The 27,155-nt window shown below is 30.7% G+C and overlaps 1 protein-coding gene across 1 annotated transcript in view; it reads right to left on the reverse strand.

Moving 5' to 3' along the window:
- LOC115874659 (guanylate cyclase soluble subunit beta-1) overlaps positions 1 to 27,155 on the reverse strand; it is a 69,019-nt gene that overhangs the window by 35,864 nt on the left and 6,000 nt on the right. The window contains exons 4-11 of the mRNA XM_030889876.1: positions 24,516 to 24,634; positions 24,299 to 24,454; positions 22,049 to 22,202; positions 18,124 to 18,278; positions 16,621 to 16,832; positions 13,595 to 13,765; positions 6,665 to 6,783; positions 5,116 to 5,234 (exon numbers count right to left, since the gene is read on the reverse strand). Coding sequence (XP_030745736.1) covers positions 5,116 to 5,234; positions 6,665 to 6,783; positions 13,595 to 13,765; positions 16,621 to 16,832; positions 18,124 to 18,278; positions 22,049 to 22,202; positions 24,299 to 24,454; positions 24,516 to 24,634 — 1,205 coding nt within the window. The remainder of the gene's footprint in view (positions 1 to 5,115; positions 5,235 to 6,664; positions 6,784 to 13,594; positions 13,766 to 16,620; positions 16,833 to 18,123; positions 18,279 to 22,048; positions 22,203 to 24,298; positions 24,455 to 24,515; positions 24,635 to 27,155) is intronic.

A 27,155-nucleotide genomic window follows, 5' to 3' on the forward strand; every position in this document is an offset into this window, starting at 1 on the left:
TTTCATAGCCATCGCTGAAGCCTTTTTTTCTATGATATTGTATTATTTGCAAATATAATTTTTCGAACGTTGAGACTTGAAAAATATACATATAAATTTTGTATAGTAAGTAATGCAAATAATAATACATCACTATTAGTATAGATATTGAATGTTTTTTGTTAAATTAGATCGATTTTCAAACCCCAAAATTTAAAATATATTTTTCATTTTACCCATTATCTTATGTACCTATTCGTTATTCGTATATTGTAAAACATTTGCTGCATTTGCATGGTTCATCGTTTTTATTTGCCAAAGTATTTATTACTATAAATATGTATATACTAAAGCTGGAGTCTCATGCATCCGAAATCCGATGGTACGACATCCGAAATTTGAAGTTATCCTGTGAAATAAAAAATGCCTGTCACATACATCTGAAAGTTCGTTCCGAAATTTGACACTTTTGACATTTTTCTGCTGCACTGTATAGAGATTCATGTGATGTTTTATTGGAGAAACAATAATAAAAATAACTTCCTCGCCAAATATCCCGAAATTGCCCACTTCCCACTAAACTTGTTTTTAAAAACAAATGTTTTCAAAAAAAGTGAGGTTAAAAAACACGCGATATCGTACAAAAGTTAAACAAAATTTAACTTTATACGACGTCGGACGATTAGTTAAAATTATCGGATAAAAATTGGTGTCAAAATATTTCGACCAATAGGAGCACCGTCGGATCGTCGTGTCATCGGATTTCGGATGCATGAGACTTCGGCTTAAGGGTCGGCATTTCTGGTCTTGGGTGCCGGTTTTCATGTATACGAGTAGTACGGCCAACCCACGCTTAGTAAAATAAGATGTACTGAATAAAGACAGAAGGCGAGTATTTTCCCAAGCGCATGGAATCTAGCGTCAGATTAAGTAGTTATGTAATAAATACTTCGTATTTTTGCTTACTCCGACTTACTAGATTGCCATAACGACTCACTCCTATACATGTAAACTCCGACCCAAAGGTTCGCTTGTCAGCGAGGTATATTGTATTTATTATCTGTATATTATGTATATTTTATGTAAACTATATCAATTTTAAAATACAAACCAAAAATACGAAGAATAATTATGTTTTCCATGTATTCTACAACATATTTATTAATCCGTAGTATCTAACTACCGTGACGTCCTAGATATCGCTCCGAGGCTGTTCTATTAGAGACGGCATTGGTCTGATATTTAGAAATGTCAAAAGTTGATGACATTTTAGTTTTGACAATTATGACATTTCGTGCTGAATTTTGCAAGAAGAGGAAGAACTGTTACTTGTTTTATTATTTTCCTTTTCTATCTCACGAAAGTAAAAAGAGTTACCTATCTGATTCGTTCAGGCACTCAGTTTAAAGAATATCAGTAACTCTTTTGACAGAGGGATTTTATATTTGCTATGTTGGTAAAAAAAAACGGTCAAAATTCAAAGTTATTCATTTTATAGACTATATAAGGATATTATTAATAATATTCCGTATGATCGAAAAAAAACAGCGCAAAGTTGGCTCGCAAATGATGCTGCTTTTTAAACAAAGCGTCACAATATGACGTGGCCTAGATCTATTGTTTTATATCACTTGACGTTTAAAGTCATAGGCTACTGGTTAAAATCAAGAAAAATATACGCTTTAAAACTTAATCTTAAATAACTCAAAAACGATTTATTTTAGGTATAGGAATATGTATAGTTAAAAAGTAACTAATTGAAAAACCTTTTCACTAGTGAAATAAAAAAGTGGGTTTCCATTTGAAAAAAATGATTTATGATAATTTTTTAACCGCTCAATTCTATGACAGCTGCGGCCATTATTATATGACATTCCAATAATTTAATTTTTGAAATAGATAGCCACATGTTTTCTCTTTATGGCACAGTGGCTGTGGTAACCACTAAATTTGACTTTTAGGCTATACAAATTTTTTTGACAGGCACTTTTTTTCGTTCAAATTTTTTAAATAATTTTTTTCTAAAAAACTGTTAATGTAAGATATAAGATGTTTAATATCAAAATTCATAAAATTTTACAGAGAATTTAAGTACATAATAAAAAATGGGGGCACCCATTTAAAATAAGAAAGTTGCTGGCAACTTCCGGTATTTCCGGAAGTGCCGCCATACTGAAAATATTTTTAGTCGATAGATCTCGTTGTGAAACTATGACGTGCAAAAGATCTCCGAGCTAGATGTTGTAGTTCTCTAGAAATTTCTAATGCACGCTCAGCCTGGGACACCCTGTATATGTATATATCGGGTGCGTCTCAAAAGTGGCTCACCCATACACACAAAAAAAGAAATACCTCATCGATGTAAACATATTTTCTCAAAATTTTTTACTAAATTTAAATAAACGGATACTTTTTTCAAGTATATATGTTTTGTTTAAATATATGCATTTGCTTAAAAGCAAAATAATAATTTTTCATTATATTTTCTTAATTTAAAATAATATTTTTGTTTAGAAATTCTGATAGTATTAATTAAAGTTTTAAATATACTGCTTCCAAAATAAGTTACATTTTCTATTTGAAATACCAGTCTATTTCAATGAACTTTATTAGGTTTCGATCAAGAAAAATAAAATATTATTTTAAGAATCTTATATATTTCATTTAAAACAAATCTTTGCTTTAATTGTTAAGTATAAGATAACAATATTATTCAAATAAAAATAACTAAGGAATTAAAACAGAGTTTTTCTTAAAATAAAAATATTTTATAGACATTTTGAAACTACAATGTTTCTGTTTAAATATATTTTGCTGCACAAACCAATTAAAAAATAAACATATTTACTAGGATTAAATTTTTTTTTTATTAATTTTGTCTTGAGAATTAGCAAATTTCATTTCACCCCTTCCCATCACTTGTTTTCTAAACCTGCTTCAGGCAAACCTTTCATAGGTATTTTATAGTTGAGTTTTGAGTTGAACAGTTGCTTGATGGGACGCGGTAGGGGTTGTGGTAGGGGTGTTGCATGGGTGTTGCTGTTGCGTTTGGTGCCGTGGTGCGATTAGTTATTAATTATGGAAAAAAAGTTAGTAGTTAAAAAGTAAGTAAAATACTATAATAAATAAAAAAAATTAATACTCTTTTTACTCAGCTGAACTCGCTTTTGAATTTACATAAGCAAAAACCAAAAATAATTATTTTTTAGTCGACTTCAACAAGATGAGTACAATTCTTTGGCTGCTAAAATAGTGCTCCTTTTCCCACAAAGCCAATATGAGTGTATTACTGTCCCACTGTGAAAAGAGCATGTAGTCCATTTCACAAGACAGTATGGCTAAGGGCAAACTAGTGAATCACTGCAGAAATATTTTATTTAGATCTGGTGATACCCAAAAACAAAGAAAAAGGCCAGATGACGAAGACTTTTGGTATTGTCCCGAAACAAAAAAAAGATAATTTAGAAGGTATAGCATTACAATAGTAAAATTTAGTTGAAATTAGCAGAAAGCAATCATTTTTAGATACATTTAAAGAAGAAATTGCATAGCTGCAACATAATACCGAGCCATGGAATAAAGTAATGGAATATTGGACTCGAACCTGGGAAATTCGATCCACATCATGTGACATGTCATCCTCAGTGTCGCAATACCTTGCAAAATGACCAAACCAAACCAATGTTTATGCTGTACATACTAAAAATAAACTTTTAACAGAGATATTTTTGCCTTACTTTAAGAATTTTATTTTACTCAAATGAAACAAAAAGAAAATTGTTCGGAAAATTGAAAAGTCTCAAATTTAAAAATATATTTATTCAGACTAAGTAAAAACTTTTATCGCTTCAATTCGTTCGTATCTTAAAACAAACTTTTACCCTTGTTTATATCATATACAAGGCTTTTACTAATATTCATTTTGAGAAATAAGTTACTCAAATGCAGATTGAATATACTTTAATCAAGAAAACCATTACACAACTTTAAATTCGAGGCATTTCAAACAGAGTATATGCAATTTTTATTATAGAATTAGTATATTTTCGCTTTAAATGATTTGATATCTTAAAACAACAATCGTTTGTGTTTTAGATATAGTAATACTAAATATTTAAATCTAAAATTTTTATTCTTGTTTTATAAAATAAATCATTCATTAGGAGAATATCGCAGCATTAAATTTATCATTCTAAATAATTAGTATAAATATATATTTCTTTGCTTATATACAAAGTTCAGATTTATTCTATTTGAGTATTAAATGTTCAAAATAAGAATATTCTTTTTTGTGTGTATAACTTTTTTATTTTTTCAGATAAGAAAACGAAATTTGGTGTGTGAGTATATGACATAAATTAGTATTGATTGACGTATTCCATTGTTTTGGGTCACTTCCTGTTTCACCGTAAATTAATACAACTTTTGATTTGTAAATAGCGATGGCACGGCGGCGGCGTAGAGAAATTCACCTTATTCATTTTATAAATGACTATTTTTTACAATGTTTTTAGCATTGTCTTATTACCAATTTTGCAATATGTAACATACAATTTGAATAATATTGGCAAAATAAAATAGCGAAATAGTCGACTTGCTTTTAAATCAACTTACTCTTAATAAACCTGTTACAAAACAAAACAATAAGAAAGTTAATACCACCAATATGTTAGGCTTTAGGCGAACCAATTTACAATTATAATTTTACTATTATTCTATAAAATCAGCTATATCTTTTTAAGTACTTCTATGTTACAGTATTTATCCATTAAAAAACTTCTTTGATATCTCATGTGCTTATATGGCTCGTTTATAGATAAAATACGAAACAATTATTTTAAGCGTTAAGGGCATGTACAGCTTTTTAAAAGCGCTTAATCACTATATGTATATTATATAAAGAAGTCAGAATTACACAGTACAGATTATGTAATTCTGCATTTTCTACTTGCCTTTTATGGCACCAAGGCTATTTTTTTCCTTCGTCAAATACACCTGCAATTATTTAAAGATTCTCTTTATTTGTGTTGGATTCTTTTCCTATACGCACTTACATTATTAGATACACGCTTTGTATTATTTCGTAATGAGGCGGTATAAAAATAACGTATAGGTACATTCATTATTACTGCACACCTTATAAATGTTGGGATTGCGTTTTGAATCGGTGAGATCATCAAACTTGGTGTAAAGCTCGTTGAGCAGCTTCACGATCTTCATGGCTCCCTGAGAATCGGCATTGGCTGCACAGTAATCTGAAAAACATAAAATAATTATATTTCTGTATTGCAGAAGCAAACTATATTAAGTCACAAGACATAGTTTTGAGAAAATCGAATTTAAAGTTCCTTTTGAAGTTATTTCCTTATTACTCGGTTATTTTTAAATCTATGATTGTAATATTTGGCATATGAACAACTTATTTTTAACGTAAATAAAATAATGTAAAACAATTTTTTAAATAAAGTATAGGCTTGGTGCATTCTCCGCCGGTGCTGCCACCATCAGGGAATGTCGTAAACAACCGGAATATACAAATACACGGGTTTAAACAGCGAGTATACGAGTAAATTTATTATATAATTATTCTAGTATTAGGAACTAAAATTCTATCTAAAATGCTTAGTTTCGGAGATACAGGGTGTAGAAGTTTCATTTTTATTTCGATTTTTTCTCAATAATTTATGAATATTATATAGAATATCTAAATATTGACGTTACGTCAATATTTAGATGAAAATTGGTGTTTGGGAGTTTTTTGACATGAGAAATTTGATTTTGACTGATGACAATATCACTCCCATTTGTAGGGGGCGCTACCTACATATGTTTTAACTGTTTTAAAGAATAACAACTTTTCGTCCGTACCTGTATAAAACTACTGAGTGAAAAAATATACATTTCGCGACTTTTACGTAAGAAATGTCTCTTATTGACAAAAAATAAACATGTTGAGTTGATATTTGACTGAAATGATAAATTTGGAAACATTTTATTTTTTTAATTTAATCATAAATTTTTCTTCGAAAAAATGATGACAAAATAGTTTCTGTTGAACATTTGGCATAAAAACATTTCAAATTTATGATTCCAGTTTAATAACTATTTAGTCAACATATGTTTAATAGGTATAATGTGAATGAGGACAGATATTGGTAATTTCAATTCCAAATAACTCCAGAAGCATTACTCGGAGCGAGTTTTAGAAGGAGACCTTTTTTACATAAAAAATGTCGTAAATGTATATTTTTTACTCAGCAGTTTTATACAGGTACAGAGGAAAAGTTATTACTCTTCAAACAAGTTAAAAAATATGTAGTAAGAGTCATATTGACATCAAAATCAAATTTCTCATGTCAAAAAACTCTCAGACACCATTTTTCATCCAAATATGGACGTTACTTCAGAAATTATTTGAAAAAAATCGAAATAAATATGAAACTTCTACACCCTGTATCTTCCAAACTAAGCTTTTTAGAACATACATTTATAGGAACTTTTTTACTTATTTTTATCTGCAGAATATGCTGTCGAAGTTTCCGGAATACAGCTCAGGCCACCCTGTATATTTAACGATATTTCTAATCTTTTATTATCTTTATTTTTAGTTGTTAATTTACTCGTATTGATAAATTAAATAACGGCTAATATATTTCTATGTACGGAGCAGTCAATGTATAGTTACCGGAAAATCCCACAATGCCGGAGAAAAGAACTGTGACTGCATCATATTTCTTGGCTGGAACAGGTCTGTTGTGACGCAGTTCAGTTGCTACGGTGATTGGTAACACTGAATATAGCAGTCTGTAAATATATAAAATGCTTTATTCTGAGAGAATTGTAAAACAAAAAAATAATTAAAAAAATTCAATAACAGAATTATTGTAAAGTCTGTCACAAGAATCAAGGAAAACTTTGACAGTATAGGTACTCCTGAATAAAACGTTAACTCTCACTGTCATGTTTCTATGAGATAAAACTTATATTTTCATGTCATACCTTATGCAATCTCTCTTCGTTTTGTATTGAAATCTTAATATAAAATTTTTATACATATTTTTGTCTTTGGTCCACTTGACAAACATATGTTATTCAAAAAAAAAAATTAAAAGTCAATAAATAAATTAGACATAATTAACTATAATGGCGAGAAATAAATAACATTATATTTGCAAAATTTCAAAGTGAAATTACCGTTTAAAAAAGATATCCGTTCAATAGCGTTTCTGAATGAAAGTAAATTTTAAAAAATAATAAAATAACTATTACAATACTAATTTTATGTATACTTTCACAGAAAAGAACTTAAGTCACGAACTCATATGAACATTAAAAATTCTACTATTTTTTTAAATGTCAGAGTCGCTAGCAGATTGTTTTTAGACAAAGATTGTTTAGGCGTTAATAGTTATTTTTTATACAAGACGATAAAATGTTATTTTATCGTCGACCGAAAAGATTAATTCACGAGCGATGAAATCGCGAGTGAATTAATTTCGGGACACGGTAATGCAATTTTATCGTGTATAAAACAATATTTTTTTCCATAGCGAGTTACGTTTTAAAACATATTCAGAAGTTATTATTTCAAGCAATTTATTACGAGTAGAAAAAATATTGTGCTGGGTTGGCGTTGGTTTCTATCATAGATAAATGCAACAAGTTTAGATTGGAAAGCCCGTAAAAATTTTAGGTCGCGAAATTATTTTGGGTCGCGACCGTTATACGCGATCTGGCGCTGCTATAGCGGTCGCTAAGAACAACCGCAAACAAAAGCAGAAATAATTTTCTCTTGTCAAAGTCAGAATCTTCAAAAATCATAATAATCTTTCAAAATCTAAACCGCTCTCATTAAAGAAATTCCGAAAAGTGTTTATAGCGTCCATTTTCAAAGTATTTATTGCTATCTTGTGAGTTTAATACAAGTTTTATTTACTCCAACCGGTGATAATTGTGAAAAAGTGGCATTAAAAACTTAAAAAGCTGTGCTATGAACTGTGAACTGCAAAAACCATCGTGGATCGTGGCATAACGTCGGTTTTCAATGTTTCATAGGTATTTCATACATGCGTCCTTATATAAAATAAAGTTTCTTGTATGCAACACACTGTATTTTATTTATAAAATTAAACGAAAATAATAATAAATTTGAATAAACAATATTTGGCGATATAGTTCCGGAAAAAGCCGAACCGCTCCGAAATTTTCAAAAGTTTTGGGTCGCGACCGTTGCAAGAATAGCGCCAAATAGTGTTTACATTGTGCTTATGGGCACTTTCCAATCTAAACTTGTTTCATTTATCTATGGTTTCTATGTAATTTGACAAATAAATAAAGCTGTCGCTGTAGTCAGTTTTGAGTCAATATTTTTTAATTCTCTTTCGTGTCGATTGCTGATTGAATTGGAACCAGAAATGGCTCAAAACGACATAAGTTAATTACCAACAGATATTCAGGCTGAGGCGACAAATGCCATATCCAAACTACTTTCATTTAAATCCCGAATAACTTATGAAAAGGAATACAAAAATTTTCAAAAATGGAAGCAATTAAAAAACGTGAGAGAAGAAATATAGTTTTTAACCTATCTTCGTTGTTAAAGTATCATTTAATCTACCCTTGCGGTTAAAGTACTATTTTATATTCTATTTTTGATAGATATAAGGCAATTGTAACAGTTGCTATGAAAAAAAAAATGTTTTTATATTGTCAATCACGTCGCAAAAATTAATACCTTTGTGGGGTTTGAAAAAAAAAATATTTCCCCTTCATCACTTTGTACTACAATATTTCACTAATGGTTCACATTTGATCTAACGTTTATAAAGGGTGAGTTTTAAATAAGTGCAAATATTTTTTTATGCGTGGTATACCGGATGCGTCTAAAACGTGTTTCACCCCTATAACTTTTTGATTTTTTTAGATAAAAAAAACGAGATTTGGTATGTTAATATATGACATAATTTAGGATTGATTGACATAGTCAATTGTTTTCGGTCACTTCCTGTTTCACCGGAAATGACTACAACTTTTGATTTTTAAATGGTACCCTCAGTATTTTTTTTCCTTTATTCGATAGAAAATGATACTCTCAATATAATGACATATCATAGATCATCAACTTTTGAAATGTTCGCACATCGTTTATTTGACATTGTAACATGCGGTTGATAACGACAATTTGACTCGGAATACTATTGTGTTGTATCTACCAAATTATTCGTAAAAAAATACTTATTCCAAATATGCTAATGAGCCACCCTTGTTCCATTTGAAAACATTGTGATATGATTAAAAATACCATTTGGAATCTTTTAACCGGCCAGGACAAGACACTAAAAACATTTTTCAATCAAATGTATTTTACCAAAGCTTAAAAAATAGTGTTTTAACACAACTATGGCACTCTAAATTAAAATTTAAAATGCAAGTTTTTTTTAAGCGAGAGTGTCAAAAGGTGACATATGATGAATATGTCATTCTATTCATATTTTAAAAAATACCGAGAGTGCCATTTTAAAATCAAAAGTTGTAGTTATTTCTGGTGAAAGAGGAAGTGATTAAAAACAATTGAATATCAATCCTACTTTATCTCATATACTAACATACCAAATCTCGTTTTTTTTATCTGAAAAAAAAAAATAAAAAAGTTATAGAGGTGAGCCACTTTTGAGACGCACCCGGTATTTCGACCACAGGAATGAGTGTTTAAAAAAAAAAAAGATGTTGAAAATCGTGCATTTTCTTTTAAATTTTCTGTATAATTTAGAAAACTTTTTAGAACTGCCTGTTCAGCGCAAATTTTCCCACATTATAATTTCTTTAATCTCTGATATTACCCTGATTACTTCTTTATTCTATGGTTACGGCACTAAAAGGGGTGCAAATACAGAAAAATCCGGTGGCTCTCAAATTTTTTTAAAAATAAATCATTTTTTTAAATTTTTAAACCTGTATAGCTCGGTTATTATGGACTTAATTGAAAAATGGCAAAGAGAAAATATGTTTCTTTTATCGTGATCTACCAGCCGTGAATATTTGCACTTACTTAAGACTCACCCTGTATAACACAATTCGCTTTATTATTAACAAGAAGTCACACCTTTTTACGTTTTTATTTTGAAACATCCTATGTATTCTTGTTGGAAAGACTATTATATCCTTACAGGGGAGAGTCGCTTTTATGTATGGAAACGGTCGATTATTAGGTAAAATATAGGAGGTACCAAAAAAAGTTAAATATAAAAGTTATATAATTTATAAATATCTATTAGCGGGTAATAAATTTAAGTATACAGGGTCGGTCATAAAGTCGTGGCACATCAAAGTTCCATTTTTTTAAATGAAACCCACTGTATATTATTACATATTTCGGTTTTTCCTTCAATTCTAAGCAAAAATCGAAATACACACAATGTACCTCAAAGCAACCGTTTCCGAGTAATTGAGTTTTGAAAATATCACTTAAACAATTTTTTGATTTAATTAATTTCGATATGTTCAGTTTCATTTAACGATGCCAATTTGCCGAAACTGTGATAGTTAATAATATTTGACATTAGTTCTCAAGTTAGCATTTATAGATGTATAAAATGAGATAGTAGTAAGTGTGGAAATTACAAAATTTTCGTTTAACATTTCAATTCTTCAAATTAATGTACATTGTGTATTACGATTATTGTTTAAAATTGAAGGAAGAATTGAAATATGCAATAATATACAGGGGGTTTCATTAAAAACATAAAGTTTGATGTGGCACACACAACTTTCTGACTGACCCTGTATACTTAAATTTACTAGTAGCTAATAGGAATTTAAAAACCCATTACAACAGTAACACAGTTTCGGCAGAATGGCATTATTAAATCAAACCAAACACATCGAAATTAATTAAATTGTATTATAAAAGTCAATAACTCGGAAACGGTTGCTTTGAGGTACATTGTGTTATTTCGATTTTTGCTTAGAATTGAAGGAAGACTTGAAATATATTATAATAAAGGGGGGGTTCTATTTAAAAAAATGAAACTTTGATGTGCCACTACTTTATGAACGACCCCATATACTTAAATTTATTACTCGCTAATAGATATTTAAAAATCCTATAACTTTTGTTTTTAACTTTTAATGGTACCTCCTATATTTCACTTATTTACGTTTATATAATATACCATACGAAAACATTTCCTACTAGTTCTATTATATTCATTATAATCATCTTATCTAAATGTAACACGATATCTTCTCATTCATAATTTTATCTTATTATTAATTTTAAAACTAAAAAAGAAAGTGACGTAGCACTTTCGATCCATGGGAACAAAACTTGTCCCAGATTAAACCAAAAGAATTAATTACAGCATATCGATCAAATTTTACATTTAAATCTCTCTAGATCTTACAAAATCTCAGCGTCAACGACACTTGACTCGAAAATCGATTTTATGGGTCTAAAAATTAACAGTCATTCATTTCGGTTTGCCCAATTTCTCTAAAACAAATATTAGCAGGCGATACATAACATACAAATTACATCTGCACAGGTCTCTATCATGTAATAGATATAAATATTAGCCTAAAGAAATCGGGACATAATGAAATAACAGCAGAGAATAATGTATTAACCCTATATTAGGTGAACGGCATTTAGTAATTTCTTTGGTCGCGTGTTCTGTGTTCTACATATGTAGACTAGTTTTTTTTCGTTAAGTAACAAGTTATGTCACAAATAATTAAAAATGTATGAAATGTGATTATATAGTGGCTATAAATTTCAATACTAAATTTATTCTGTATCTACACATACGCACAGAGTATTGTAGCCATAGAGTTAAAAATATTGTAGCTAAACGATTAGATTTTTACAAACTGTAAGTTTTTCGTTGAACGACTATTAAGGTACGCGCACACTGACCAGCGCCTCACTCGCCGCACGAATCGCACTTTTTTTCTTGTCGCGCACCCTGAGCCGTACCGAACGCGCCGCACGCGCCCCATTATTCGCTATTTTGTTTCTTTTTGCCCCTACTACACCTGTATTTGCCAATCGAATTTCTCATCAGTTGCTTCCAGAGTCCTGTCTACGGTGATAAGCGTGTTTTTTAATATTTCTCGACAATGAATGACAACGAACAAGAAATAATTATAAGCTCCTTGCTAATAGAAGAAGAAGAAATCACGAGAAAGAATCGAAAGTTATAGGTTCACAATATTTGCAAAAATCCACATTACTTCCATATTTAATTGAGGATGAACTAAAAATTTTTCAATATGAGCCATGAAAAATTTGCGAACTTTCTTAGCATATTGAATTTCTAATCTCCTCTTCGGCTACCTACGTAGAGTAGAGTGATGGAAGGAATTGCGTGTGACGTCAGCAGCACTAGCCGCATTTATCGAAAATCATTCTGGTCCAACAATGCTGGCCGCATTTTCGTCGATGCGATTCGTGCGGCTCTGGCTAGTGTGCGCACCTTCATTGAAAGTAACACAAACAATATTTTTTTTCGGTCGATGCGGCGCGTGCGGCTCTGGTCAGTGTGCGCGTACCTTTAGAGTCACAGTTTAAAAATATTTTTACAAGGTACAGAGTGTCCAGAATAAATAAAAAATATCAAAGTTGTATTTTTTTAATGCAACACCCTGTATATTATTACATTTTTAGTTTCTACGATTAAAATAAAGGTAAATTTGATTAAGGTTTCTCACACTTAAACCTTACAGTTCTTGAAATATTTTCAAGTTTTTAATATTATTAAATATTTACTACAATATCAGTTATTTGGTGATGCAATAATAAAAATAATACTACGTCATACAGAGTGTACAAAATTTACTTTAAATAATTTCTAGGTTTAAACGGCACTAACTTGTTTAATTAAAATGGAATACCCTGTATATTTAGGAGAATCAGATGCATAATGTAATTGTCTATCAAATTGTATTATACCATTTTTCATCCCTTCAAGTTTCCGTAGAAAATTCATTTTCTCATAATTTAGACCTCATTTATTAATATACCTGGAATATTGACATTTTAGATTGTTTTTAAAGCAACAAATGTACAAAATGTACAGACGCTAAAAACGATAATATTACTAACCCATTTGTATACAAAAATAAAACTATTTAAATCTTTATAAAAGACAATAATTAAAAAATATACCACCATGACTTCTGATGATTGACTAGTAGTAATTTTTATTATTATTAAAAATATATTTATATTTTTAGGTGTCTTATAAAATGAAAAAAGTTACGATGATGAAGTGGCATTTATCCTCAAATGAATCCCTGAAAAATTAAAAATGATTCTACATTATTTCTTTTTCTTCCGAATATCTTCAGAAGTAAGTATTGAGTTATAAGTAGTGTTAGTAGACTTACTTAATTATATAAACAAATTTACGGATAAGGTATTTCTTAAAATAAAATTATCAACAATTTGATCAGAGATGCGCATTTATAAAAAAAAATATTTTCTTAAATGTAAAATTTGACACCGATTGCAAACATTTTTACATCCATCATACGTTTATGCATCAAAGACTGCCATACATTGTCTAATTATCTGCGAACATTTTGTAGAGCCGAATATACATTTTTTTTACAGTACTGGTCAGTCTTCTTCTTCTCAGAGTCCAGTTCCCTGTAGGTCTGCTGTAATTTGTCTGTCAAGATTTCCAAGTTTCTTGTCAATTTGTAGTCAGCCTCAAACTGTTCGGACATCAAAACCAGGTCTCTGGTTGCGTCATGTAACGGTATGTCACTGATATACAATCCTCGCCTAAAAAATAAAATGTTTAACTAATTACAAATATATCAGAACGATATTTCCATTGTGAGGAACATGTACTGGAGAAAATAATTCGGTATTAAATTAACCCTTAAGCGGTACAGAGTGGTATGTCAGAAACCTAGGGTTGCCAACTGTCCTCTGTTCCAGAGGACAGTTCTCTTTTTGATCTCATTGTCCTCTTTTCTCTCACGGATTGAAAAAGTCCTCTTCGAGAGGTGTCTACCGGACTACTTTTTAGCGATTATGTATATATTTCTTATACATTTTTGGATATTCTATGGTTTTCGTTACTTATTTGTTTGTTTTATTATAGACATATATTAAAATTAAGTTAGGTATGTACTAATTTACCATAAATACATATTAGAAAATTTGTATTGATGGCCAATGACAATTTTTTCCAAATGGTTGACGTTAGCACCATAAATGCATATGTACCTATATTATACACCAAAGCCATACAAATCGATTTTCTTAAACATCCAGTAAAAGCTATTACAAATCAAATAATGGAAAAAAGTTGCTCAACTAAAAAATACCTAGAAAACTAAGACTTCGGGTGAATATTGAAAGATATCTACAACAAAAGCTGAAAAGGAGTGGCTAGAAATGAGAAGTCGTTGCTCTATGTGCTCTTACAAAATAAAAAGAAACATTGAGTATCTCTGTACAGTACATTACTGTCTTTAGTGTATTAAAACATAATTAAAATTACACACCAGTGCCCTTTAAACAAAAATATAACTATAGTAGGTTAATATCACTCATTGGTGATTCCTGACCAAATTTTAGTTCCTTTTAAGAGTAGGAGTCATACAAAAAAATGTGTTTTATTAGAATTCTAGCTACATCTATATTCCAAAACAAAAACTGATAAAATATATAGCATAATTATCTTTACACTTTCATTACTCTTCTTTTAAATTTCTATAGCACGATTCGCTTTACACTTGATTGCGACTATTTTTAATTTAAATAGCTACATGGTACATTATTTTTTAATATCAATCACTTTAAAATGCTACAACGCTTCATAGATCACGAATTTATAGAAAACAATTATTGCTAATGAGCAATTTATATCAGCCGTAATAAGTTATCTACACGAAAACTATAGAAAACACTTTCTCTATTATTATTTATATTGTGAATGTTTTTTATTAATAATATTTATTGCACTTGGTCAAAGTGACTAGGTTTAACATACTTAGATGACAAAGATCTATCACCAAATTTTATCATATAATCAGACTCATCAAAGACTTTTAACAAATGATTCAATTTATTTGGGTAATTGAAACAAGGTGTTGTTAGTATAAAAATTTTTACATGAAGCCTTGTGGTAGTCATTTGTAAAATTTGTTTAACTCGAATTAGGTAAAACTCCTTCTAGGTGTGATGTGACAATTCAGGAAAAGAAGAAACCTAAAAAAAGTTTCGTAGGGCCGTCTAACTGAGAACTAGAGTGTTCTTGCATTGGTTAGAAACTTATAGGATTGGCAGAAGAGGCTATGTGCTGAGGAAATATACTTTGCAGGAGGATCCCTACGTTAAGATAAGACAGAGGCTATCCAATCCATCCAATTAATACCACAAAAGGGTTGCGACAAGGATGTACCTTATCTCCTCTGATCTTCAACGCTTCCGTCGAAGTAGCCCTTAGGGAATGGAAGACGAAATGTCAAGGTATGGAAATACCCATTGAGGACAACACACTATTTCCCCGGAGCTTTGCAGACGATCAAGTCGTGATTGCGCAGGACTCATACGATCTTAAGAGGCTTTATCGAGAATACAACAAATGGAGACTACAGGTTAGTCTAAAAAAGACGGAATACTTAGCTGTCAATTCCAACGTTGTTTCGAAGTCTTCATTAATGATAACGTCCAGATTCAACAAGTAGACAAATTTAAATACCTGGGTGCTACTATCAACAACGAGGGTTTGGGCAAAGAAGAAACATAAACCCGAATTCAGAAGAGCAAACAAGTTATTGGATGTCTTAATAGCCTCTGGTGGGACCGAAACTTGTCTGCAACAACTAAAAAGAAACTTGGAAGAACATTAGTGGAGTCAGTTCTTTGCTTTGGACTCTGAGTGCAGACGCGAACCGCAAAATCCAAGTTGTTGAAATGGACTACTTTAGAAGAAGCGCAGGCATATCTAGGGCGGAAAAAAAGACAAACATCGAGGTCAGGCGTATCATGAATGCATCGAGGAAACAGTACTAGATCGAATCGAAAAATCCAGCTTAAAGTGGTTTGGACATGTTCTGCGTATACCGAAGAACAGGTGGCCAAAAAAAATTTCAATGGGCTCCACAGGACAGAAGAAAGAGAGGTAGACCTAGAAAATCCTGGAATGGAACGGTTAAGGAAGTAATGGAAGCTCGTAACCTAGAAGCTGATGACGCTCTAAATCGAAATGTGTGGCGTAGGATAACGGGAAGGCAGCAATAGGCTGTTGGTAGTTGGAAATGAGTATTAAATACTTAAACCAAATCCTGTTTTTATATATATATAGAAGGATCCCACCCTGGAAAGTTGGATACGACGTTTCGTTTACATCTTCATCAGTATGGGACTAAGGATCTGATGAATTTGAATTACATTGATAATGTTACACATTGTTGCCGAAATAGTTCCACATTTTTCTTTGGTGTAATTCAAATTACGAGTCACAATTTAACATAAAAATAATCAGAAATATATTTGAACGTATCAGTAATTGAATATCTACAAAGTGCATGGTAAAATACACTTTAAGTTTATTTTTACAAGGTTTCATGTAATATTATATTTTCTAATTATACGAATTCTTACTATAGCAACAAATATCCCACCTGGTCAAGTCATCTAGGTTGACCACGCTAGGGTAGCAGAGGAATATCACCAGATCGGTCTCTGTAACGTAAAGCATCTGACCCTTCAATCGCAGAAAGCGATATTCTGGAGGTGCATTAACCTGCATCACACCGTGTTTGGTTTTCAGCACGTAGATGGTGTTGATGTGAGAAAGAATGTTCTCGAATGTCAGTTCCAGATGAGGTCTGATCTAAAAGCATAACAGATTGTAAAAGATAAGATAATTTTTTATACAGGGTGATGTACTACGAAAAACGAAATGTTTTCATAAAAATACAAAAATTTCCATAACAAAAAAGTTACATCGATTTGTTAAAAATGCACATTTTTGAAAAACATGCCGTAACTCTGAAACGGTATCAGATATCGACGTGCAGTTTTCACCATCATGTTTTTGATAAAAGTTCAGAGTTCCAGACACCTATATTAGTTTTCGTCTATCTCCTTCAAAAACGTCCAATTTAGCCCACCCTGTACATTTTTGAAATGTTTTTTTTTTCTTTTGAATTTTATTGCGTTCTAACAAATCATCGTATCGTAAAAATCAATACATATTCTTGTCGGAAATTGAACGGTGTTCAAGAAAGATCCGATGTGATTTTTCATTTAATTGACTCGTTTGAAAGTTAATGAACTATTGAATTATTGGTTTGTATTGTATCACAACAAGTATTTTATCACGGTAATTAAAATAAAAAGAATAGTTATTTTTATACAAGACGATAAAATGGTATTTTTTCGCCGACTAAAAAGATTAATTCACGAGCGATGAAATCCCGAGTGAATTAATTTCGGGAGACAATAATGCACCTTTATCGTCGTGTATAAAACAAAATTTTCTTCCATAGCGAGTTACGTCTTAAAAAATACTCAGAAATTATTATTTCAAGGAATTTATTACGAGTAGAAAAAATATTGTACTGGGTTGGCGTTGGTTTCTATGTAATTTGACAAATAAATAAAGCTGTCTCTTTAGTTGTCAATTTTGAGTCAATATTTTTTTATTCTCTTTCCTCTCGATTGCTGATTGAATTGGAGCCAGAAATGGCTCAAAACGAAATAAGTAAATTACCAACAGATATTCAGGCTGAGGCGACAAGCGCCATATCCAAACTGCTTCCATTTAAATCCCGAATAACTTATGAAAAGGAATAAAAAAAATCAAAAATGGAAGCAATTAAAAAAGGTGCGAGAAGATATAAAGTTTTTAAAGTATCATTTAATCTACCCTTGCGGTTAAAGTACTATTTTTCTACTATTTTTGATAGATATAAGGCAATTTTAACAGTTGCTATAGAAAAAATATTCTTTCTTTTTGTGCACCCTACTGTATATTTTTATTTTATAGTACCCACACAGAACAGGTACACACTTACATATTCTATTTTATTAATAATTACAGGAAAATTATGAAGTTATTTATATTGTCATTGGGCCAAAGTTCGGGTAGATAGCTCCATCGAGCGCATGGGTCACCTTACCGGGTCCAAAACGTCGGTGACGAGGCAGTTCTCTTCGGTGACCTTGGGAATGACCCTCGAAACGGTGGAACCGGTCTGCAAGATGCGCAGGTTCCTGTCGAACGTTATGTGGAACGGAAAAACCCTGCAGAATGTGGCCGCGCTCACTTTGGGTTCTGCGAATTAATTAAAAGAAGAAGAATGAAAGGATTATTACCAACGCAGAAGAGGTTTTTTGCAGTTTAGCTTTCATTATTTTATTACAAAAATATTAGTGTAGCTTTGCATGCATCCGTAATGCGTCGTTTGTCCATAGATGAAGGAAATATGTAAATTTAGATTGGAATGCTCGGCTTCCCGCTAAAACGTATAATTGTTTTGGGTCGCATACGTTGTACAGAATCTGGCGCTGCTATAGCGGTTGCTAAGAACAACCGTAAATAAGAACAGAAAGAATTTTCTTTTGTCAAAGTCAGAATCTTCAAAAATTATAAAATCTTTCAAAATTTATACCGCTCGCATTGAAAAAATATCGAAAAGTGTTTAAAATATCGCTATCTTGTAAGTCTAATTTAAAATTTATTTACTCAAACCCCTGATAATTTTAAAAAAGTGGCATAAAAAACTTAAGATGGGTAAACTGTGAATTGCAAAAACCATCGTGGCATAACGTCGTTTTCTAATGTTCCATAGGTATTTCATACATGTCCTTTTATAAAATAAAGTTTCTTATATGCAACACACTGATGCGTTTTATTTATAAAATCAAAAGAAAATAATAATAAATTTGAATAAATAATATTTGGGACATAATTCCGGAAAAAGCCGTGTAAAACCCTAAAATGAAGAAATTGGCGCTTATCAAGTTTTTCCCCTGGACCCTGCAATTCTAAAAGCAACCAAATTTTTAATATCAATAACTTGTCAAAATATTAAATAAGTACTCATTGATTCCTTGTCAGAAAATATGACAAAAATTTCCTATAAATACGGATACGGAAATGCATAGTTTCAAATTTACAGGATGTTAAATCTTAAAAATATAGGCATTTTAGAATTAATTATCTTAAATAACATTATTTTTAGGGGGGAGTTTAATGTAGATAGCACTGTAACATCAATGTTATAAATTTTAATAAAATATTGTAATAAATTACATTAAATAAACAATAATTTATTAATTTTGTTTTTTTTTATTTTAATTATAGATACAACTTTTAATCCGCATTAAATGGCCAACACAATTTTGCTAATAAGCAGGAAAAAATATGATAAATTTATGACAATTTTTTAGCATTAAAATATGTAGCACTCATAGTAACTTTTACACTTTACCTCTAACTTCCTGTAGCTACAAACAAAGCAGAATGGGACTGACGATGTTGATTTGAAATATAAATCCTATTATTTTAGGAATCTCTCCACGGAGAAGGCACATGTTTTTTAAAATACCCTGTATAGGTCGATTAGGTTACGATAAAACTTTTCATTGAATCCTATACAGGGTGTCCCAGAAATAAGTGCAAGTATTTTAAAAGGTGGTAGATTTCGATAAAAGAAACATATTTTCTCTTTATCGTTATTCAAATAAGTCCAAAATAATTTAAGAGTTATTTGACTTTGAAAATTTTCAAAAAAATGATTTTTTCCTAAAAATTTGAGAACCCCTGGATCTTTTCTGGATTTTATTTCTTGTAAATTTAATCTAATACCTATGTTGCCATATTATCAAGAAATTATATTTTTTAACTAAATACTAAAAAAAATTCAAAAATTTTTTCAAAAAATTTAGAATTTTCAAAATTTTTTTTCGCGAAAAGCCTCATAGGCGTGTTTCTGAGATTGAACTCTACTACAAGTTAAAATACTTGCACTTATTTCTGGGACACCCTGTATGTACCCGAAAACTTTTGCTGGACTCTGTATATATGTTTATAAATCATATTATCGAATAAACGTAAAACTTGGCTTCACAATTTAATACAGGGTGTCTCGAACTTTGCTCTTTAAGCTAATACCAGGAACATGAAAAATAAAAAAAATGTAATACTAAGAGAGACAAACAATGAAATGACGGTATGCGCAGTAATAGTATTCAACAGGTATATCTAACAATATATCAAGCAATTGTTAATTTATCAATTCTATTTACAAATAAGAAAGATTTTAACGTATTCTTCAAGTCATATACTTTATAGACTATGTATTAAAAGGAAAATCAAGACTAAAATTTAACTAGTGCTCCACTTATCAAATTTTAAACTTTATAAGTGAACAACGTCCTTCTACAGAAAATATATGAATAGCAAGTGTGGTATGCCGTCTAACTGGACGTATTTGTGAAAAATAGAACTAGATTTTGTAACAACAGAAATGGAAACGCACGGTGTGACCCACTGATCGCTAACCAAACCGTTAGAAATATGTATCGGCGTATTAGGATTAACGATAAATTATGAATAATAAACAAACAGCCATTAAATATCAGTAATTATAGAGTTCTGTTTGGTTAGTATTCATAAGAAATGGAAAATTTCAATCGCATGGTATTATAGCAAAGCTTTCAGAATAAAAAGTAAAATGTGGAGCAATAAAACTAAACAAAAAAAATTATTTTAGCTGCATAACGTCGTTTAGGTTTGGTATAGAAATAATAAAATGAACAAAATATTGTTAGTTTGATACGAAATCCCACTAAATATGTTTTTTTCCTGTTAAAAGAGGAAGCATCTGTCAATCATCAGTTTGTTAGTGCTTCAAAATAACAAATATACATAATAATGTCTTAATTTTCAGGGTGTCATTTTTTATCTAAAATATTGTTGACGGGTGCGTCTGAAAAGTGGCTCACCCCCTATATCTTTTTTATTTTTTCAGATAAAAAAACCAGATTTGGTATGTTAGTATATTAGGATTGATTGGCGTATTCAATTATATTTGGCCACATCCTGTTTCACCGGAAATTACTGCAACTTTTGATTTATAAATGACACTTAGATAGAATGATATATATGTCAACTTTTGACATTTTCACATAATATGGTTTATGTGAAATTTTAACATGCGGTTCATAACGACGATTTGACTCGATATACCAAGTGTGTGGTACCAAATTATTCGCAAACAAATGCTTTTTCCAAATATGCCATCCAAAAGTAAGCCACCCTTGTTTCATTTGAAAAAATTGAGATATACTTTTTTTTTGTGTATACAGCCTGAATTTTGGTAGTTATGAATAACAATACATTATTACTATAATCTATACCAATTAAACTTTTAGTTACGTAATCGAGGGCCCGATTTTTAAATTAATTTTAGCTAACCATAGACATATATTCGGCGCCGGCGCCGAGCTGACTAACTGGAATTTAAATTTCACGCTGGCAGGTGGTAGCTCTGCTGTAAAAAATGCCAAGTTGCCACATTTATTTATTTATTTATTTCCTGACATTTGTGTTGACACTTTAGTTTTGTATTACAAGTTTTTGATTTAAATTAGTATTAGTTTTATTTTTATACTTTAAGCTTAAAAAATTTGAATTTTGGTGTGATTTGTCATTGCAGATCTTGCAGTCGAACATTGTTCTTTTTCATTGATCTTTTAGTTCGAAGTGTACAAGATAGCTTAATAGCCGTTGTATAAAACTCATCGCAACCTTATTAGAATATTTTGAATGGGAAAGCGGTAGTAATGACCCTTTATATCATTTAAGTGCTGTTACGAAGGTGAGTTTTGTTGATGTAAATAATAACTGTTTATTTATTTATTTATAATTAATTTATTTTTGTTTCCTAAAATATTGTGATTAATAATGAAAATAAGTAAAAGTGCAATCACACGTCTAAAAGTTTATTTGGTATGATGTATAGATAGTATGTATTTACTCAATATTAATGTGTCATATCTCTATTTGTTTAGAGAATATTTATGATAAGAATTGATTACCTAAAGAAAGAGTCTCGATTTCATCAATCTGAGGAAGTAGGGACCTCTGAGGACCGGACTTCTCAGTAATTAGGAACTGGACGTGATCGCATTCTTTTTTTGTCTTCAAGATCTCAATCTCTACCTCAGTTTCGTGGAGCTTACTGGCAACAGTCTATAAAAAGCAACCAAAAATTAGTAACAATATATCTAATGTTTGTACTTTTAAATTTACATAAAGATTTATTATAACGAAAATCTATCAACAGTTCAATTTTTAAGTTCAAGCTTAAAGAAGCCTACTCATACCCAGCCTTGCAGACTTAACATCATTTGAATACAAATCCCATATCAGTAGCCGTCAAATAGATAATCTGTTATTATGACTAATCGTATCAAGAGAAAATAGAACTGTCAATATACAAGGTGTTCCAATATTCCGTGGACATAGAACTACTACTATGTATTTATGGAATCAAATAAGTTTATTGGACACAACTTACCTATAGATATACAAAAGTGCTTCGTTTCTCCGTTTGAGGGCATCAAACTTTAAAAAAATGGACACATTTTTTAAGATATATGTTAAGAACCGTTATTCCGATTTGAATGAGTTTTGGGGTTCCTATGTTTTGCCAAGTACTTTAACATTTGACATTCACGAAAATCGAGAAAAAGTACGGGAAGAGTGAAAATTACCCCCACCCCTACATAAATTTTAGTGTAAATATTTTTCAACCCCACCGACGACCGATATATTTTTTTACGTAAAATTGTCATCGCAAAATGATGATGATGATCATGATGATGAGGACTTCCAGAATATGTTTCTTGTCTCATCTAATAGGTTGATGTGTAGGCGCACAAAACCTATGATGCGTTAATAATCTAGTTGGAGAAAATATGAAATTTTATGTTAGTATCCCAAATGATATATGACCATAAGCTTCCTAAAAAGCTTAAAAAAATAAATAAATTTTAAATTAATTAATGTTCCGGTTTATTTTTGATTGATGCCCTCTAACGGACAAACGAAGCACTTTTTTATAGAGGTAAATTGTGTGCAATTAACTTATTTTGGTCCAAAAAAATACGTAGTAGTTCTATGTCCACGGAATATTGGGACACCCTGTATATCTTTTAGCTAGAAATAAACCAACATTTGCAATTTAAATTTATTTGAATAAAGTTAATAACTAATTCAAAAAATAATAATAACAATTGGAAACTAATTAATAAACTACTTATTAATAATTGGTAATTAGTAACTTTGATTTGACATGGACTATGACGTTTAGCATAAGAGAAGCATATAGCATAAGAGAAGAAAAAGTAAACATTTAAAAATTCAGAAGAAATCGCAAACTATTCAAATAATGTGGGTCGAAATTCATAAATTTATTTTGAACACCTTAAGATGGTACATTAAAAAAAATATTATAGCGCTATGCAGTTTTGAAAGACCCTGTATATATACTCAAAATTACTTTTTTTAAACGTAACAAATAGTTATTTTTTATACAAGACGATAAAATGGTATTTTATCTTCGTGTATAAAACAATATTTTTTTCCATAGCGACTTACGTTTTAAAAAATATTCAGAAATTATTATTTCAAGGAATTTATTCCGAGTAGAAAAAATGTTGTTCTGGGTTGGCGTTGGGTTCTATGTAATTTGACAAATAAATAAAGCTCTTTCGTGTCGATTACTGATTGAATTGGAGTCAGAAATGGCTCAAAATGAAATAAGTAAATTACCAACAGATATTCAGGCTGAGGCGACGAACGCCATATCCAAACTACTTCCATTTAAATTCCGAATAACTTATGATAAGAAATACAAACATTTTCAAAAATGGAAGCAATTAAAAAACGTGCGAGAAGAAATAAAGTTTTTAACCTATCTTCGCTGTTAAAGTATTATTTAATCTACCCTTGCGGTTAAAGTAATATTTTATCTACTATTTTTGATAGATATAAGGCAATTTTAACAGTTGCTATGGAAAAAGTATTAATCTTTGCGACATGATCAATAACATAAAAACTATTTATTAACGCCTAAGCATAAAGTAAAAAAGTAAAGCATTTTTACGCCTAAGCACAAGAATTCGAAAATATATTATTAACCTGATATAAAGTGTCAAATTCAACAAGCTTTTTATTTTATTTGGAACGTTTAAAATTGTTTAAAAATTATTTGTGACGTTTGAAAAAAAAAATCCATGTTCTATCCGTAGTAAAAATGACTTGTTTGATAAAATTCATATTACCTTTACGATTCCAATGACAATATGTTCGAGGCCGGGCCTGTCCGAATAGTAATGCAGCACCAGAGCGCCATCTTCCGGACGTTCAGTGCACCTGAACGAGGGCGCTTTCATGCCAGGATAGAGAGTGCCCAAATGATCGTGCAAAGCGTCGAGATTCTGTAATACGAAAGCGCTTCAGTGAGCGAAACCGGCAACAGATGGCGCCGTCGGCATTTACCTGCAGGAAATCGCGCGGAGTGGCGCCCAACACCTGCAGGATTTTGTCGTAGCCGGAATCCTGACAGAATTCGAAAAATGTCTTGCCGAACAGCTCCAAGATGGCATTGGCTGGGACGTCTAATTTAAAAATAAAAAAATACAAATAGAACTATTTTTTATATTAAGTATGCGAATTAAGAGATTTTTAATACATTTTTTGAATTTATTCCAAGTTCTTTCTTGTATAAAATTAAAACCCTCTTTTTATACAAGATGGTTCGAATAGAAATCGGAAAATTTCGGCAGCATCTTCTGCAGATAAAAATAAATGAACAAGTTCGTATAAATGTATCTCCTAAAATGCGAAATATTTCGGTGATACAGGGTGTATAAGTTTCGTTTTTATTTCGATTTTTACCAGATAATTTCTGAAGTAACTTAACTATTTGGATGAAAATCGGTGTCTGGGAGTTTTTTGACATGACAAATTTGGATTTTGATGTCAATATGACGCCTACTTGTAGAGGGAGCCACCTACATAAAATAAGTAGAACTTCGTATAAGTATAAGTAGAACGAAAATATTCGGAACCACAGGGTGTAGAAATTTTATTTTTACTTCGATTTTTTTCAAATAACTTCTGAAATAAGGTCCATATTTGGAAGTCTCCAAATTTTTATATAACCTGCTATTTATTTTTTTATGCAAAAGCGCAATATCTATTAAGATGTCAAAAGCGCCTTCAAGCTACCAAAAAAAAATTATACTGGAAATTATTAAGGAAGGAAAGCTCTTTGAAGCGAGCTCTAGTTTGTTTAAATCGGCTAACCTAAACCAGAATTGCCCTTATTCTTTTGGTACACAATAGATTTGTAGGGTCGCAGTGATTAACCCCCCTCCCACTCATTCTCATTCTACCCTTATTTTAATAAAGACAAGTTTAAACTTAGCCCACCATTTTATGAAATAGAGCAAAATATGCTATACAGGGTGTTCCAAAAATAAGTGCAAGTATTTTAACTGGTAGTATAGTTCAAACCCAGAAACACGCCTATTAGTTTTTTTTCGCGAAAAAAAAATTGAAAATTCGAAATTTTTTGAAAAATGTTTTGGATTCTTTTCTTAGTTTTTAGTTAGAAAACATACTTTCTTGATAATATGTCAATATAGGTATTAGATTAAACTTACAAGAAAGGAAATCCAGAAAAGATCCAGTGGTTCTCAAAATTTTAGCAAAAAAATCATTTTTTTTTTTAATTTTCAAAGTAAAATAACTCCGTTATTTTGGACTTATTTGAAAAACGATAAAGAGAAAATATATTTCTTTTATCTAGATCTAGCACCCCTTAAAATACTTATTTCTGGAACACCTTGTATAAAATAATTACTAATTTCTCACTGATTACAATAGCATTATTTAAAATACCTCATCACCTGCATATTTTTGAGAGTAATCATGTTTTCTAATTGGCCATCACAGATGCGCCCCCTAGCGGATATTTTTCAGACTTGAAAATAATTTCCAGCGAGTTACCTTGGTCGATTTACTTGTTACAGTTTTTCCCCAAAGTTATCCGGTTAATAGTTTCCGAGATAAAGCGGGCCTCCATTCTTAGTTGACCACCCGGTACATTTTCTATTAAATGCAAATATTTTTAGGGGTAGTATATTTTGATCCCTGAAACACGATTATGAGTTTTTTTTCGCGATAAAATAATTTTTTTAAAAAATTTTAATTTTTTGAAAAAAATTTAGAAATTTTTTTTAATTTGTAGTTAAAAAACACAATTTCTTGATAATATGGCAACATAGGTAGTGTATTAAATTTAACAGAAAGAAAATCCAGAAAAGAAACATTGGTTTTCAAAATTTTTGGAAATTTTCAAAGTAAAATAACTCGGTTATTTTGGACTTATTTGAAAATCGGTAAAGAGAAAATATGTTTCTTTTATCGAGATCTACCAGGCCTGAAAATATTAGCACTTATTTAAGATTCGCTCTGTATACGGGGTTTAAAAAAACATGTGCCATATCTTGTGGGAGTATTCTCCATGTAAAAATAAGATTTATTTTTCATATCAACATAAGTCCGATTTTTTTTTCGTAACCACAGTGTGTTAAAATTCTTTTTCGATTTATGATAATTTCCTTTCAAGTGCGTTAAGCAATTCCAATGAAATTTTCAGGATAAAAGTTACAATAAATGCGACATATCGTTGGCTTTATGACGAAAAGGCTATTTATCTCGATTTTTGGCCATTTTGAGATATCAACGTCATGATATGCCCAATGGGTCATATTTTAACATAGCGAATTTGCGCATCTCAATATTGTATGTGTTTTTCATTTTATATTCGTTTAAAAATTTGCCCCATCTCAAATACTACAATTCTTCGTTATGACGAAGAGAGTATGTTGAGATAAGGCTCTTTGCTCTTTGTTATATCAATTGTTATACCAATTGTTATACTACAAGAAAGATGGAATTTGAGATAGGTCCTATTGTTTTAAGTTATGAAAATGCATGCGAGAGAAAAGCACACCATTCTACCTAATTATTTTCTGATGGTTGCTTGGGACAAAATAAAACTTCTATCATGGCAGCAGCTCTTTTTACAGTGTGACTTTGAGACTGTTTTTTTGCCAAAAAACATTGTTA

Source organism: Sitophilus oryzae, unplaced genomic scaffold, assembly GCF_002938485.1.
Source record: "Sitophilus oryzae breed Bouriz unplaced genomic scaffold, Soryzae_2.0 scaffold_1297_pilon_pilon, whole genome shotgun sequence".
In the NCBI taxonomy this organism is placed as follows: Eukaryota; Metazoa; Arthropoda; class Insecta; order Coleoptera; family Curculionidae; genus Sitophilus; species Sitophilus oryzae.